Source organism: Ochotona curzoniae, unplaced genomic scaffold, assembly GCF_017591425.1.
Source record: "Ochotona curzoniae isolate NIBS_2020 unplaced genomic scaffold, NIBS_Ocur_1.0 contig_3520, whole genome shotgun sequence".
NCBI lineage: Eukaryota > Metazoa > Chordata > Mammalia > Lagomorpha > Ochotonidae > Ochotona > Ochotona curzoniae.
The window spans coordinates 25,141,559-25,160,274 of record NW_024465894.1 but is presented as its reverse complement, the minus strand read 5'-3'; the positions used below and the strand labels follow the sequence as shown (position 1 = coordinate 25,160,274).

The window sequence follows — 18,716 nt, the reverse complement described above, 5'->3', positions numbered from 1 at the left end:
CTTGCCCTATGATGGAGCAATCCCACTATTGCAAAAAGACATGAACATAACATGTCCAAGAGATACAATGGGAATAACCAGAACCACACCATTCACAAAAGGTAAAAATCAGACAAGGCATTCATGAAGAGAGAAAATGTGTAACACACACATACACACACACACACACACACACACACACACACACAGAATGAAATACTATTCAGCTATAAAAAAAAGGACGAAATCCTATCATTTCCATAAAAATAGTTGGAAATGGAAAAAAATCACGAGGACTGGAATAAGTCAGACAGAGAAAGACAAATACCATATGTTCTCCTTTATATGTTGTAGAAGCTAATTTTAAAAATAAGTAATGATTATGTGTATTACTTTCGCTGCAACAGCAGCGTTTTGCCAAACTTTGTTTTAAATCTGTCAAACCAATCAACAAGAATTATGTAGTATTATGGTTTAAATGAATCTTCTCTTTTAAAATTTACTTTAGAAAAAAGAAAATTTAGTTTATATAAGTAAAACTGAACATCTTTTTATCTGATTATCATTTATAGCCCTCACCTATTTTCCTGCGTAAGTAAGGTCATTCTACTTTTTGTCAGCTGAATGTGTTATTTACTGGAACATTAAGTCTTTGACTATAGTGTAAACTTAAAATACATTATCTCAAAACATTTTTATTGTAAATCTAAAATATATTCTTTCAAGGTGGAGCTGAAGTATGACAAAAATCAGGAAAAAAGAGAACTGGTAATATTAGGTGAGCCATGCTTGTAATTCTTTCACAGCCACGAGCCAGAGGTCTTTGGTTCTGACAGGTCTTGGCAAGAAGTGAGGCTCTGAAAAGGGCCATGAAACTCTTTCCCAGGAATAACCCATGGAGCCGTTTTAGTGACTCCTCTTTTCCCAGTGCTGGAGGTTATTCTGTTGAGTTTTTACAGAAATCCTGGTACAACCTTTGCATATGCTCAAAATTAACTCCCTACTATCCAAATGCGGAAAAAATTACAAGGATTCAACAATGACTAAGATACCAAGGAAGTGAAGCACTATATTTGCATAAGTTTAACAAAAGAAAACCACTTCGAGCAAACATCTGATAAGACAGGTATTTGGCATAGTGGTAGACACCAGCTGGGATGTTTGTGTCTCCTAATCAGAATGTGTGGATTTGAGTCAGAGTCCTACTTAGGCTTCTGGGTTCCTGTTCATGCCTACCTCATGCTGTTGGCTGATGGCTCAAGTCTTTGGGCCCCTGGCAACCACACGGAAGCCTACACTGAGCTCTACGACTCTTGGCTTCCACCTGGCCCAGGGCCAAAAGGTAAGGACATTTGGAAAGTAAGCCATCAGATGGAAGATCTCTCTCTTGCTCGCTCTTATTTTCAAATGAAATGAACAAATGTTAAAAAATCTTTGAGACATCATGGCACCAGGTATTGTATTTCTACTATGCCATGAGCTTGGCGTAAGTTATTTTTAACAGCACAATTCATGATGGTGTAAACAGGCACACAGCCCAGAGGCCTGTCCACATACGGATAGATAAAGAAACGGTGGTACATCTATTCTCTGTAATACTACTAAGCCATAATCTTCAAGAAAATGATCTCAACTGGAGACCACCATGCCTAGTGAAATAAGCCAATTTCAAAGGTATAAAGATCATGTTTTGTCTTATATAAGACAGCCTTTATGCAAAAAGTAGGATTCCCAATGAAATAGGTAAATAGACCTTTACAGTATGATACTAGATTTTCTAACTTTACCTATACCTACCATGTCATGATACATTGAAGTAACAGAATGTTAAGCTTGTGACTGTTATTAAGAGACCACAGTACTGTGAGAACTCAGGGGAAAATGATGGGAACAGAAATGGGGAGCAAGGATGGGAAGAGAAGAACCCCTATATCTATAAAAATATATTGTGGAAAACAATAAATATACTTGAGAAAAAGCATTCATCTTTTAATAGGGCAGAAATGTTTAGCTATTAACACATATCCTTATCCTGCCAAAACATAAAATCACTAAGTTCCATACTGTTTCATGTGCTAAAAAAACAGAATCCATGTGCCTTTTCTGACTGGTGACTGGTGTGTGTCTGACTTACCTAGAAGTGTCTGCTTATTCTGGGAGGAGTCCGCTTCTGCAGAACATCGGCCTGACCGGAGAACAATCACTCCACCCAGCACACCATCTTCACTGGCAAGGAAAGGAGAACCTGGGCAGGAAGCATCAGTTCATTATTCAACAACTTTTAGTCTTTCAACTGCTATTTGATTAGTGAAACAAAATGTGGAATCAATAAGATCTGAAAAGATGCCCATTTTCCAACAATCACTGTTTGTACCTCAGATAGCCTTGATGGCAAAGGCAGTTTAATGCATGAGCAGAGACCATTTGGCAAAGACAATGCCAGAGGCCGCCAAGCAGAGTCAAGTCAGGGGTGGGAGTGGAGTGTACATCATGAAATTCAGGATGGAATTGGAAATACTACTAGATTAAAGGGCTAAAGCACAAATACAGTACAAAATGCCCAACGACTCTTTGATCAGCTCTTAGGGCTCACTTACCAGGCTCTCCCTGATGTCGGGGGCACACCACCAAAATCTTTGATTACTACCTTAAACTCAATTCCAACAATAAGCCACAAACTTTATTACAAACATTTAAGAATGCTACAAATAGCTTATACAAATAAGGATGAAACTGTATTTCTCCTGAGAGTGCAATAGTTAGAAACTGCTGAGCCTCCTTGAGATCTCACACACTGTGACCAGCGGGAACATTTCAAGAACAACACATTCTAAAAACTGTCATTTTCTTCCCCAAGGAAGTCTTCAGACATCTGGCATAGCAAGTTGGCATGTGGAGAACAAATGCAAAATTAACCCACACACTATCAAAGACAACAGTAAAAAAAAAAAAATCAAATTTGGGGGAAGTGTCTGGTTAAACTCAGTAGATTAAATGCATGCATTTTCCTCCATTCCTGCTCCAAATCCCAGTGTAATTACAAGAAAGAAAGAGAAAAAGGCAAGATTCAGTAAGCAGGGATAGAAACAGCAGTCAAAGAAAACAGTGAACCTTCTGAAAAAGGGAAACACAAACAAGCAGTTGCTCATCCAGCACACCCAACAAGGTGGAATCCCATCCTCCCAGGGATTAGAAACAAACTGGAGTTGTGCAGCACGTATTTTTAAAACCACGCAGTTTCACTATAAAACCCCCAAAGAACTGGAACCCAGAAACTTCAAGGCTTCTGGTACATGAAGGCTGGAGTACAAAGGAAGGCACATCAAAGTACAGCAAGGCAAAGGTACAAGGCACGTGCGAACGGAGGATTTAGCCACTGGGCCATTGCCTGAGCTTCTTTCTTTAACCTCCCTCCCTCTTTCTCTAAACGCCAAATAAATTACACTAAGAAGGAGGAGAATGTGAAGCTGATATACACTAGCTAAGTATCAACTCTCTGTTCACCAAAAGTATAGTTTTAATTCATTATCATACTTCTTACAAATGTACTATGAAAATCAGATGTAAAGATTCTAAATAAAATACTCTTTTAAAAAAAGGACATATGAATGAAATTGAAGTGTATCCGATTCCCTGCCTATCCCATACAGGTGAGCATCTTCAAAAGTTCCTTGTATATTCTTTCTGAAGTCAGGCAGACACAGACACATATCTCTTGGGAGTTCTTCACTCAGAGGGACCATATTATACAAACTACTCCACACTGGAATTTTCAATTTCAACAACGTAATTTTGAGATTCTCCTACGCCAGCACACATGAATTCAGCTCTTACATTTTAGCAATGAACATATTCTCAGACACTTGCAAATACCATATACTCTCACCTTCTCGGTTCCCCAGCAATGCACATTCAGGTTATTTCCACTTTACTAGTATAAGAAATGTTGTAGTGGATATTTTGATTTATTTATATTTCATATACACAAAGATCTAGGATATACTTTCCTAGTATAGAGTTAATAAATCAGTTAATATATCCATTTATATTATTTGTTATAGATTTTCAGACTACCTTCTGAAAATATTTGCACCCACAAGAAGCAATATTTGAAAGCACACATTTCCCCTTATCCTTACCAAAAAATATTAGCAGACTCTCCTAAATATCTTGCTACTTCTCTGATTTTGTAGCCAAATAATTATGAATTGTTAGATATCTGCATGTGTACAAGCCATTTACATTTCTTTATCTGTGCGCTGCCTTCATATATGTACCACAACAAAACCAGCTACCTACCCATTGTTCATTCTCCCTTATCTTCCACAGAGAAAAATTTCTAATCTTGTTTGGGGCAGGAAGTTGCCACCTTTCCCAGTTGCTAAGCCATGTGGCAGTTTCTAACACAGCTTGGTAAAGGACAGACTCAGTGGTTTGTATCTTCTTAACTCTCACCATCTGCTTTAAACATACTGTTGGGGAAGCGGAACAGGTACCTCAGGGACATGAACAAGAGAGCCAACCCAGGAGAGAGGCTGAGTCCTGTGGACGCACTGTGGAGTTCCTGTGCCAGGCTGGCCACTGCACCGCATGCAGAGTTCTTACTCATTTTCCTAAGTGTTTGTAGCTCAAACAGTCCATCATAATCCCAAAGAGACATTTCTTCCAATCAGCTCCTTACCGGCTTCTCAGAGTCTTTTTTCTTCCTTATTTGCTACAGTCTATACATACTCAAACAATACGTGACCATATACATTGCAAATGTTTTGCTCAATTTATCTGGTATTTTAAATTTTTTTCTATAATTTTTCTGGGCAAGAGTGGTGATACAGAATTTTTGAAATTTTGCAGTCCTATCTACCATTTTTTTCCCCTTTAAGGCCTTTGGTGTTAGAAGTTTTACCAGAAAAGCATCCTTGATCAAATAGTATAAATAACCTGCAAATGCACTCATTGCAAATATGGACAACTTTCAATTCTGAAACTTCAGTTCCTCTGGGTTTAAATCTCATTTTGAGGCTAAAATACAGTTTTGCTTTTGTTCCCCAACCCCTTTAGAGTAAGTCAACTAAACAACATAAATCTGTTAAAAAATTCACCTGCATCCATTGGCTTAAAACACCGTCAGCACATATTAAGTTTGCATATTTATCTGCATCTATAACTAGATAATCCTGAACCACTGATGAAACCATTCCTATATAATTACTGAATGGCATTAATTATTAGTTTCATAATACATAATATCAGGTTGGATCAGTTTGTTCCCATTATTCATCATCTTTACATTACTTGTTTCTTATATTTTTCCATTAGATTAAAAAATATATATCCTTGCCTTCTACTCTCACTGAAATCTTCCTGTAGATGGCTTGATGAATGGTGATGCTTCCCTAAGAGTCAAGACATCCTGAGGCAGGTGTGCAGGCTGAGCCACAGCCTGCAGTACCCTTCGTCCGTGGTTGAGTGTCCTTGAGATCAAGTCCAGCTTCCTGCTGAGCACCAGGGAGATGGCACTGGATGCCACCATACTTGGGTTCCTGCCACCTCAATGGGATACCCAGATGACATTCCTGGCACCTGGTTTTGGCTTGGTCTGGACCTGGCTGTTGTGCGTACTTGGTGAGCGAACCAGAGAATGAAAGACCAATTGTTCTTTTGGCCCCATCTCTTCCCCTCTGTCTCTCTGTCATTTTGCCTTTTGATTAAACAAATATTTTTCTAAAAAGCTGGAAACTCCTATTGAATTTTCTCAGGAAAATACAGGCTTGGGGTCATTATACATTTGACATCTAAAATTCTCAGTAAGACCTATTTTGTGACAAAAAAAGTAATATGATACCCATAAAATTAAATATTTGGGGCCTAGTGTGATGGCTCAATTGATTAATCCTTTGCCTTGCAAGTGTTTGAATCCCATTATGGACACCGTTTCGTGTTCACGCTGCTCCACTTCCCATCTAGTTCCATGCCTATGGCCCGGAAGAGCAGTCAAGGGGGGCCCAAAGGCTTTGGGACTCTGTATCCTTGTCGGAGACCCAGCAGAAGTTCGTGGCTCCTGGCTTTGGATCAGCTCAGCCCCGCAGTTGCAGCCACTGGGAACCAGCAGATGGAAGATTTTTCTCTTTCTTTCTTATTTTCTCTATAGATCTGTCTTTCCACTAAAAATAAATACATCTTTTTTTTTTTTAAAGCCTATCCTGTAACGGAGAGAGGAACATAAAAAAAATGAAGCATCATCTGGAAGAGTACTTCTCTTTAACTCTTTCTTTACTTGGCAAAAGAGACAGATGGTGGGAGCCTCCATTCAATGGTTCTCTTCCCAAATGCCTGTAATGCGTGATGACTGGCCAGGGCGAAGACTTGGTATTGCAAATTAGGTCTCTCATATAGGCGGCATCAACCCAAGAACGGGAGCCGTTACTGCTGCCTACCAGGGTCTGCATTAGCAAGAAGCCAGAAGTTAGAGGTTGTCACTGAAGTCAGGCACTTCAACATGAGATGCAGGCACCCTAACTGGAGTTTTAACACCCACCACTTGTCACTCATTCTTTAATGACTTGTTGAGGACTATTAATTCCATACTCCATTCTAGCAGCTGGAATCACATTTGTAAACAAGACATACACAGTCCCAGGATATAGGAAAACTGACGGCAGAAAATTTCAAACAAAACAAAACACACACACACACACACAAAGCACTGAGGTTCAGACTGATGGGGAGCTGGAAGAACACACTGTAGGATGGGTCTGTCTGAGCAGGTGGCATTGCAATTTTCACTAAAACATACAGAACAAGGTAAAGATTGGAGGGATGTGAGTATATGCAGGAGGAAGGACAATACAACATCCCACACAAAGGAAATAGCACTTGCCAAAGACCTGAGTGGCAAAACAATCTGGAAATTTGATAAAAATAGAAAGACAACCAAGAAGGCTAAAATAATGGAGCAAGGGAGGTGAGTGACCAGGAACAAAGCCAGGAGACGGGAGGAGGCACTCTGCGGAGATCTTGGTGGAGACTCTGCATTTCGTCCTCCTCACAGTGGAGGGGACCCGACAGGGAAAGACATTGGGTTTGTATTTGAGAAGCACAAATCTTAAGAAGCATTCCAACAGGCTGATCTGTGGAGAAGACACAGGGTTGAAGGCAAGCTGCCTGGAGAAGAGGCGGGCAGGCAGTTCAGGGCACTTGTGCCGTAGGTCAGGTGAGAGTTCCTCCCGAGCGTGCAGGCATCCCTCCACTCTGCCAGGATGGCCTCCCTTCCCCTGCTCAGGGCACACAGGACCAAACCCCTGTACATGGTCCTGCTGAGAGCAGAGATGGGGACCAGAAGCAAGCCGCCTGGGGCCTGAAGCCAGGCGCTGTCCCCTGAAAACATGCAGGTCAGCAGACTCAAGGGCTGTGCTGGAATGTCTGCAAGAGATGACTGGCCTCGACCTGTCACTTTAATCAGGTTATTTATACGTTCTCTGCTCATTACGTAATATCAAGTGCAGTGCCTGGAGGACAGTTGTCAGAGAATTCTGGGGAGAACAAGGTTGACTGTTTCCTGTGAAATTCCTTCCTTGGCCCAAGACTTTGAATTCCTTCCTTTCCTTGTCAGTCCCATCAGGGCCTTGTTTATCTCTGGAATTCCCTCCCTGTCCCAACTCAGCAGAGCTCTAATTTGTTAACCTTAGGACACTGGGCAGGATCTACTTTTTTGGTTTGCCATTTTTTACTAAATAAAGCCCTAAGCTTGTTTTTTTTTTTCACTTAGAATGCAGATCTTTTAGCTGCCCTGTTTACTTGTATTTTTTAATACTCTACATATGTCTCCAAGTCTTAGACTAAAAGCATTTTACTACAGCTAAATTAAAAGAAGGGAACTACAGAATTCAACCATAAATGGCTTCTGTAAAAGTGTCTAATAGGAAAACGAAGAGTCATTAATTTTAAGAATTTTAAAAACTTTTAGATGTAGCATCTTATTCACAGAGACGCTAGACAGACAGTAAAGGAAATAAAAAACTATAAACTCTCTCCATTGGCTGTACTGGTATAAGTATCCCTACCACAAGCTAACAGACATAAAGAGCTGAAGACCAACTTGATGCTTTAATCCTTTGCAATAATTTGCAGGCAGATGTATATTAGACTACCAAACTCTTAAAAAAAAAATACAGATTAAATTAAAAAGCCTATAATGAGGAAGGAATAAGGAAAAAAGTAGGTACTTAACAGGGGAAAATGGGAGAAATAACTAAAAAAACCTCGGTGGGATCCTGTGAATTATATAATTATAAAAAAGCCTGTGATACCAAATAAATAATATTTAAATACAGGAATGCATATATATTATATATATATATATATATGAAGCTTACAGGATGGCTTTAGGAAATAATAAATCACTAAATGATGCTTTATGCTCAGAAATAACTTAATTCTTGTAATTAAAAAGTGAAAACACAAAGCCTTCTGTAGATCTACATTAACAGTCATAATTCATTCAATAGTTTACAGGTATTTATTTCTTTGACAGGATACAGATGAATATGTAAGAATCTCACAACTACAGAAATAGCCGTTACTCAACTGGGCATAATGCCAAAATAACATCTCAAGAATTTTGGGCACTTTACCTGCAGATCAGTAAATTTACTACAAAATTCAGACATTCCGTTTCATAAAGTTTTACTAAGCCACAGTGAAATATCACCCGAAGAATCTGAGGAATTCCACCTAAGCTGTTTCTGTTTTGGACCTTTGTCCCAGAAGGGACTAATTACTAAGAGACAAAAAGACCCTGTAACCACAGATTTATCCAACAACACAGACGTCTAGTGAAGCATCACTGTGAAATTCATGATAAAAAAAAAATTCTCTAAATTTGAGAGGGATGTTTTCATTTGAGATTTCCAATTATTGCGCCGCCACTAAGAGAGACAACTAAATATAGTAGTGATGGTGCTCAAAACCTTAATCTACTGTGCAACCAAAAAGGCTGTTGGAAACAGAGCTCAATTCAAAACATTTCACCACAGCGCACACACTCTAGAACCGTTTGTAATAGGAGTAGGATCTACACAGTCTTAAATGAACATTCAGCCAAGAGGAAGAGCAGAGTGGCAATGATCCAAATTTTCTGCTTCCATAGTTGATTCAATGCATCCATTTCTTTTTTTTTTTTAAAGATTTATTTATTTTATTACAAAGTCAGATATACAAAGAGGAAGATCTTCCATCAGATGGTACACTCCCCAAGTGACCACAACGGCCTATGCAATGCTGATCCGAAGCCAGGATCCAGGAACTTCTTCTGGGTATCCCACACAGGTGCAGGGTCCCAAAGCTTTGGGCCGCCCTCGACTGCTCTCCCAGGCCACAAGCAGGGAGCTGGATGGGAAGTGGAGCTGCCGGGATTAGAACTGGTGCCCATATGGGATCCTGGTGCGTTCAAGGCAAGGACTTTAGCCACTAGGCCACACTGCTGGCCGAATGCATCCATTCCTACACTAAAGAGAACATCCCACCTTCTTTATCCATCTTGATAATTTCTATCTAGGACTCCTGAGCCCTTTGGCTGTTTTGCGCTCCTGTCATTTAATGCCACAGTTCCTTCAAAAAAGCATGCTTGCATGACAACTTTCCAACATATCTTGTTAGTGTTTAGGAATTCAGGTAATGTCAGGGTTTGTTTTCTTTTTTAAATCAAATTTTATTTTATTTTGTATTTTATTTGAAAGATGGAGACAGAGAGCTCCAAGATTTACCTCATCTCGTCTGGAAGGCAGTCATATGCTAGCATCCAGAGGGCATCCCCATCACTGCTCAACAATTGAGACCTCAGGTGGACTGTCCCTCTGACATCTAAACTCTTGTAACTTCTGGTGATTCCATGATTCATAGAGATTACCCTTCCAATTCCTTGACCAAGCAATTACCTTAATTTTCTTTCAAGTGAATAAAATAAAATGGAGAGTGAGACAGCGAGATCGTCTATCTGCTGGTTCACCCCCCAGGTTTGGGCCAGACAGAAGCCAGGAAACACGAGCTTCTGCCAGGTCTCCCACGTGCCTGCAGAAGCCCAGAGATGCTATAACCAATGAACAGTCACTCCCTCTCCCCAACAGTCCTCATCTTGCCAGCTGTCAGTGCTGTTTGACCTGAACATTTTTTGCTGCTTTAAAACTGACTTTAACTCCCAGGACCTAATAAGCTTCTGGATTTTCTCCAGAAGCACCAACTACTGAGCTTCAAATGTGCTGGCAGTTCCTACTTATCTCCTTGACCTTAACTTTAGAATGTCCAAGGTAATCACTTCTGGAGTTCTTCAATGCCATCTCTTTCATCTGTATCCATTCCCCTAATCTCACATCACCTATCACTTCAAAGACATTGTTAACATATTGTTTATTTTCAGATTTACTAGAGTTCAAATAAACTGCAACTGCCTAATTAACTTTTTCACTTTTTCATTCAATACGTTTTGACTGGCAGTCCTGATCATTCTCACACGATTTACTCTTTGTAAAAACTCCAGTGTTCCAGTCTTGCAGGTCCAAAACCTTAAGGTCGTCTTTTGGTTCTATCTCGAAAAGCTAGGCAGGTTCCAATCATTTTGCCTTTCACTTACATCATCTAGTCGGAGCCATCATCTCATGACTGAAGTTACCCTCCAATCTTTAATTCTCTGAGGTTCAATTGTTCAACCTTCCCCAACCTTGCCCTAGGCGACTGTTGACATGTTAGCTAGGATGTCCCTATTAAAAAACAACTCAACCCATGTTATCTCCCTGCTCTCAATTCTCTAAGCCTCCATCTTACAATGGTTTGCAAAGCCTCATATGACGACTCTTACCACTTATTTGAGTTGACACCAAGCCTTCTTCCCATTGTGCACCGTGCTCCAGGCACCACCGGCCTCCCTCAAGCCCTCAACTGGTACAGGGATCTCCTCTGCACTTGTTGCTGACAGGAGTGGGCTGCCACCACTGGCCTCCTGACTCCCTCTCTCAATTTTAGACATTATGCTCAAATGTCACCTGCTAAAGGAGGACCTTCCTGTCCATGCTCAAAATTTGCAAGCTTTCCTCCTTCACATCCTATCCACATTTCATACATCACTTTTTTTTTTGTAGTCCATGTTATCTTAGAGTATAAGTTTCACCTATTTATTTATCATCTGTGTGGCTTGGTAAAAGGTCCATGAGAACATGCATTTTATGTTACGCATTATTGCACTCTCCAATTTTTAGCTGCAGTTCCCATTCAATAAATGAATAAATAAATGTTTTTGTGGGTCTGCCACAATAGAAGGGAACTCCAAAATATTATAAAATGTCAGACAGTAAAAGTTGCAGCTTTGTAGGAAATAAGGTCTAATGTCTTAACGACTCAACAGCCATGTACTATGAAAGAAGTCTGTGGACAGCATGTTAACAAATAAACATGGCTACGATGAAATTCTGTTTACAGAGTTAGCTGGCGGGTAAGCTATAGTTTGCTGAAGCCCTGGATGTAGCTATTCTACTGCACTGGGCAGTAAGCATTTAATCACCAATAGTCCCAGAGTTTATCACATGGAGTTCATCAATTCTAGAACTAGAGAGGGCCATCTAGGCCACGCATCTAATCCAACCCCCTATGGTAGACAAGCGCTTGCCTGTATCCATTCTCTTCTAACTACAAGAAGGCCAAATATGTTCTTAACTAAGAAATTATTTCCCAATTTCTCTGAAACTAGAGTTTTCCATGGACAGAGTTCTGGGCAATAATATGCAAGGATTGATTCTTTACTTAAAAGGGGTGGTGGACTTATGTGGTATCCTTCCTTTGCTCTTAGCCCTGTTCCATACTCTTGTTTGATCTGTCCACACAGTGTGGAGAGCCAAATCTTTCGACTAACAGGCAAGCAGGAGAAGCAGGATCAGAGAAAACATTGCAGAGCTGATCCAAGGACCCCTGGATAGCTTTTTGTGGGAGAAAAAAATAAAGCTCTGGTTAACCCAAGAGAAAATAATAAAGCTCTTTCAAAAAGGAGGATTTACAGAGAGAAAAGAAATATTTGGTTAAGCCCCAGTAAGCAGTTTTTAAAGAAAGAGAATGAATCACTCTAGATTCTCAAAGCCAGGAAAGCAGAAGGAAGGCTTGAGCATATTTTGTGGCTTCCATATAACTAGTCTTTCTTTCAAGTCCCTCCTCTTTTAAGTGTAGAATCTAGCCTAGTAACAAAATAACATCGATTTACTTTAGGTAAATTTTGATGTGTGTTTACATATAGTATTGGAATGGTCAGACATGAATAGGAAAACTCAATCCTGAGTTCAGGATAAAAGGTACAACACATGATTCTATGCCAAGCAGCCAGCTTGTGAAGCAACACAGGCCTTGCCTCTATCCAACAATACCTTCTATGCAAGGCATTCCGGGAATCTCATTCAGCTTCAGGCATGGCTGGATGCAAACAGTTGACAATTGTAACTGACTTCTGACCCTGACAACTCAAACAAAAATGTTTCCTCCACAAATCTCTGCCAGAAAGTCCTCACGGAGATCTTTCAGGAACTCCATTTCCTCAAGCACAGAATGCTACTGCATTTGGACAAGGTCTTTAAACAGGTAAAGTTGCCTGCTAACATCAGGGTGGGTCCTAATAGAGCTCAGCTAGCACCCTGCCAAAAGGAGGAAATTAGGATAGAGAAATACACAAAGACCACAGGAAGTCACAGGGACAAGCCAAGAAAGGAGAGTTCAACGAAACCAACTCTACGGCTTGGTGCCATGGAACAACACTTAACGCCTCTCCTTGCCAGCACTGGGCTCCCCTATGGGTGCAGGTTCATGTCACAGCAGCTCCACTCCAAATCATCTATGCTTGTGGCCTGGGAAAGCAGCATAGGATGGTCCAAGGCCTTGGGACCTTGTAATCATGTCAGAGACCAGGAAGAAGCTCCTGGCTTCAGATTGGCTCAGCCCCAGCCATTGCAGCCACTTGGGGAGTGAACCAATGGATGGAAGATCTTTTTCTCTGTCTCTCCTTCTCTCTGTAAATCTGCCTTTCCAATAAAAATAATCAAACAAATCTTACAAAAAAAAAAAAAAAAAAAGAATTCTGTTACCTCAATCTCCAAAACAGTGAGGAAACAAATTCTTATGTTTGAGTCCCCAGTCTGGAATCTTTAGTTAGGACAGTTCCAGCTAAGTAACACAAGGGAGAAAAAAGAAATTAAGAGATCCTTTATAGAAAAATTGATACATAAAAGTTCTATATTTGCACAGTGTGGGATACTATTTAGACACAGAAAGGAAGGAAAAGTTTTCATTTTGAAAGATGAGAAGATTCTGGAATCAGCTGCATCACAATGTGAATGTACTAACTGAGCTAGCCCCTTTACATGGGTAAACAGTAAAATACCATGTTTTCTGATTTGTGCTGATTTGCGTGCCCAAGAAAACAAAATGCAATGTGTATACACAAAACTGATATTTTGAGGTTTGATCATTGCTTATATCTTATATCTATGCTTCTCTGGAAGAGTACTCTTTCTACTTACCATTTTTTCGAATTATTTATTTAGTGGAGAATTAGTCCTTTAGTTGCACAGTAGTATGAAGACATGTCAACACAAAAATTATAAGAAAAATAAGAGGGCCCAGCGCAATGGCGCAGTGGTTAGGATCCTCGCCTTGCACACGCGGGATCCCATATGGGCGCCGGTTCTAATCCCGGAAGCCCCGCTTCCCATCCAGCTCCCTGCCTGTGGCCTGAGAAAGCAGTCGAGGACAACCCGAAGCTTTGGGACCCTGCACCCGCGTGGGAGGCGTGGAAGACACTCCTGGCTTCGGACGGAAGATCTTCCTCTCTGTCTCTCCTCCTCTCTGTAAATCTGACTTTGTAATAAAAATTAAAAATAAATCTTAAAAAAAAAAGAAAAAGAAGAAAGGAAGGATAAAAAGAGTTGGGATGGAGGAAAGTAAAATTATGGCCTTAAAACTGTATATATGAAATACACGACATATGTTCTCTTGATAGAAATAAACTTAAAATTTTAAAAAATAGCCATTAATTCACTAAACATTTGAAAATTTCAACGCTACCAATTCTGCTAACTCTTGCTAGGTCATCCTTCCAAAGGAAATCACTGTCTCAAATCACTTACTTTTTCATAACCCCATGCTCTCATTCATAATGTAATTATACATGTATGAATAATTGAATAATGTTGACTTTGTAAAGTTATATTAATAATGATGTGTTGACTGTAGTTCTTTGCAAATTGAACTTTGAGAAATTTGTTTTTATCTACTTAAAAAGCAGAGTGACAGAGAAAGAGCAACAAAAAAGAGAGATTTTGTACACAATAGTTCTGTTTCCAAATACCCACAGCAGTCAGAGCTGGGCCATATCAAAGCCAGAAATGCCATGTAGCCTGCCAAGTTGAAGGCAAAGGCCCGGCACCTGAACTATAATCTACTGCCTGCCAGGCCCAGAACTTGAGCCATCATTTGCTGCCACCCAGGTTGTATCAGCAGGAAGCTAGACTGGAAGGAGAGCAGCTGGACTTGACCCAGGGACACTCAAACTAGCAATGTTTGAATTGCAGAAGAAGGAAATGCAGAGACCCCAAGTTTCAGCTTATGCTTTTGCAGCATAACATCTGCCCCCGCAAACCACAGTTTTAAATGTAACATTCTTATTTTAAGATTCAACCATGCTGCTGTGTGTAGTTGTCAACAAATCTGTTCTCATCACCAAAGATACTCTTCGTGTTGATGGACACCTCTTCTCTACTGAGAAAAACACTATAAATATTCTTGTGCATGTCACAGGGGTGTGTTTATATGACCACGGAATTTTTATGTTAGAGGGCAAGCACATGTTCTACTTTTTATAAAAGAAGCAAATATTATAAAAATGTTTATATCGATTTAAATAAACCAGTGTCTAATATTTTCTGCCTACTAACTAATATCTAAAATCTTTGGCAGTCTTGTTAAGGCTCCTACTGACAGGTATTTTACTTCATGAATTTATTTTGGGTTCATATGTAAGGACTTTGAGACTTAAATTCAAAGTCTACTCATTCAGGATTTCCATGAGCTTCACACATCTGGGCATACTGGGGCCGACACTATGGTACAGCATGTTAGATGCTGATTGCAGTATCCCACATGGCCGCCAAGTCAAGTTCTGACTGTTGCACTTCCACTACAGCTCCCTGCATATGTGCCTAGGAAAGCAGTGGGAAAACAGCCAAAATGCTTGGGCCTCCACGTAGGAGACTCAGATGAAGCTCCTGGCTCCTGATTCGGCCTGGCCCAACCCTGTACACTGCAGCCATTTGGGGAGTAAATCAGATGCAAGACTTCTCTCTCTGCTCCTGCCTCTCCCCCTCTGTAACTCTGCATTTCAAATAAGAGGGGGTGAGGGGAAGAACACTCCTAGAAACACCTTACATGAAATATTTTACCCCTTCATTTTAAACTGTAACTTTTATCTTTAACATTTCTGGCACCACAGATCAGCCTGTGTACCACCTTGCTGACCCCATAAAGAACAAATCTCCAAAAAAGAAAAGAAAAGAACAGCTATTTGACAAGACCATACAAAAAAGGTTAATAAATAAAAATCACCATTGAATTTAATTTCTCTATTTGGTAGAAAGAGAAGACTCTCTTCAGTGTTAACTGCTGACAGTTATATGCAATGACTAATTGTGTGTAACATCTCCCAGAAGAGCTCTACAAAACACAGGACAGAACCACGTGTTCCTATCAGGACACTGTACCCTCCACATTTTCATCCAACAATCATGACACAGACTGTAGGTTGACAGCAACACGCTCTAATTTAAAAAGTCAAAGAAACGGGGAAACTGATTAATACTAGGAATATTCTGCCACCATTACATTTAGTAGTAAGCAAAGAACAACCAACCAACCAACAATTAAAAATATACTATGTCCAGTAGGAGGCAAAAGCCTAATAGACTGAAGTTTGAAAATGCCACATACACAGCTGAAATTTGCATAAGAAGGAATAATTCATGAAACCAAGTCCAATTAAAAATAGCCAAGAAAAAGCCATGTCCAAATTATTGGAAGGGCTTTGTGCGCTCATAGAAGAAAAACAACTAAAAAGGAACTCTATTTCTTCCCTATTTACCTAAGCATTGAGTCTGTAATCAGTTGGTTAGTGTAAAGTATTATTAAGGACCTATTTTTACAGTGCCCATTTTTATGAGTTTCTTATGTTACATGAACAGTATTTTAAAAAAATACGTGAGTTGATTATTCCCTTTAATGTTTCCAATATTAAGTCAAACCAAAGCTCTGGATTTTGGCATAACAGTAATGTAAGTGGAAACAAAAATATTTCCACCTATGAAATGTCTTTAAATTGCACTCCATTCTTTTAAACTAAAGTCTTGTGTATCCAAAAATTTAAATCAACCCTACAAGACGATTTCAGAGTTTATTTCAAGTTGAGAAAAAAAAAAAGCGGGGGGAAGAGGGAGGGGAGTTGGGGATCATTATTGTAATAACTCACTATTTTAGGAAAAATATACAAAAATAAAATTATTTGAACCGGAGTGTAAAATCAGTTTTTCAAAACTGCCTTGTTATTGAGAAAGTCATGGGTGCCAAACAGATCAGTTTTTAATTCTACACCGACAGTTGCTGCTATGCTTTTATGAGTCCTTACTGAAGGCATTTCTAGTCTTAATAAATGCTAATGCCAATTAACAGAAAATCGCCAGACCTTACAACAGAAAAATTGGCAAAAGAGGTGAGAAGAAAATTTATGTAAAATTAAAACAAACAAACAAACATGAAGTTCCATGCAAAAGTTTCTCAATCAGCTTCATAATTGTGACAAGATAAATTAAAACTAGAAAATATTTTCCCAAAGTGTCACATATTTTTAAATACTGGATAACAGTCAAAGACTTCGGTCTCCAGTCTGGCATGTAAAAAGCTTGGAAATCACCACCCTGTCCTAATAACACATGTGTGAAGGGACAGGGCTGGGGAGCTGAGAACACTGAAAAAAAAGGAAAAATCAGCAACCTTCTCCACATTTTTGAGCAAAAGTCCCAGAACTGCAGCTTCTAAAGCTGGAGAAAATCACAACCTCCCCAAACAGAAAACTCTTTGAGAACCAGCAGCCAGGTAGGAAAACCTAGGCTTCCTGGAGGCTTGGTGTGGGAGCAGCACTCACACAAGGACCCTTACACGACTACTGAATTTACCTGCATGAGTTAGAACAGATTCTCTTAAAAAAAAAATCAGAAAAATCCCCTGCTGTATCCCACAGTGGGAGGACAAAGGGAACCTCTGGATAGGTGAATGTGTCGGTGCACTCTGGTCAAGACGGCCTGCCCTTCAGAGAGACCACTGTACTGGGGCCTAACCTGTTAACAATGCTTTGGTCAGATCCTCACCCGCCTGAAAAAGGGAAAAAGCCCAGTCCGGGCCCTTGGCCACCCTGCTCCAGGGAAGGTGGGAGGAGAGTGAAAATCCAGAGATGCACTCGCGAATTCACCATCCAAAGCACAGGCTCCCTAACAGCCTAACACCCAATCACAGAATGAGAAAAGTATGCCCCTCCCCCACATCTTACCACCACATACTAAAGGCCTATTTACATGACTTCCTGTCATCCAGTACATAATGACAGGCTTTCCACAAAAAAAATTATAAGGCAAAGTAAAGAGCAAAAGACATAGTTTAAAAAGGGCCTGGCATCATAGCCTAGCAGCTAGGGTCCTGGCTTTGCATGTCCCAGGATCCCATATGGGCGCCGGTTCATATTCCGGTGGCCCTGCTTCCCATGCAGCTCTCTGTCTCTGGCCTGCGAAAGCAGTAGAGTATGGCCCAAAGCCTTGGGACCCTGCACCCACGTGGGAGACCCAGAGGAGCTCCTGGCTCCTGGCTTTGGATTGGCTCAGTTCCAACCGTTGAGGAGTGAACCATGAGACAGAAGATCTTCCTCTCTGTATATGTGCCTTTCTAGTAAAAATAAGTAAATCTTAAAAAAAAAAGAAAGAAAGAAGCTAAGCTAATCTCCTTGCTTTAAGTCCAGTGTTTACCAAAAAAAAAAAAAAAAATTATTCCATTCTACTATTTTGTAAATAACATTCTGTAATTTCAAAGAATTCTGTGGGCCCGGCTTAGTGGCGCAAAGTGGTTAAGGTCCTCGCCTTGCACGCCCGGGATCCCATATGGGCGCTGGTTCTAATCCTGGTGGCCCCGCTTCCGATCCAGCTCCCTGCCTGTGGCCCAGGAAAGCAGTAGAGGACGGCCCAAAGCTTTGGGAACCTGCACCCGCATGGGAGACCCGGAAGAGGCTCCTGGCTTTGGACCGGCATAGCATGGGCCGTTGCGCTCACTTGGGGAGTCAATCATCGGATGGAAGATCTTCCTCTCTGTCTCTCCTCTCTGTATATCCGCCTTTCCAATAAAAATAAAATAAATCTTAAAAAAAAAAAGAATTCCCCAAAGTATTTTACATCACATTCAAAATTTTCTGTAGTAATAATTTTACCTTCATGTGTTGATTCTAGTAGCAAATTCATAAAACTAAGCATTGGAAAAACTGCTTCTTACTACTAATGCTCTCATTTTCTCTTTTTTTTTAAGATTTATTTATTTATTGCAAAGTCAGATATACAGAGAGGAGGAGAGACAGAGGAAGATCTTCCGTGCGATGATTCACTCCCCAAGTGACCGCAAGGGCCAATGCT

The 18,716-nt window shown here is 40.3% G+C and overlaps 1 protein-coding gene across 7 annotated transcripts in view; it reads right to left on the bottom strand.

Moving 5' to 3' along the window:
• Window positions 1-18,716, bottom strand: part of TASP1 (taspase 1) — a 233,377-nt gene that overhangs the window by 93,646 nt on the left and 121,015 nt on the right. For all 7 annotated transcript variants that reach the window (XR_005884033.1, XR_005884032.1, XM_040981828.1 and 4 more), the window contains one exon: window positions 2,114-2,224. Coding sequence is in view for 5 of the 7 variants with exons in the window: in XM_040981828.1 (XP_040837762.1) it covers window positions 2,114-2,224 (111 nt within the window). In the remaining 2 variants the exon portion in view is untranslated. The remainder of the gene's footprint in view (window positions 1-2,113; window positions 2,225-18,716) is intronic.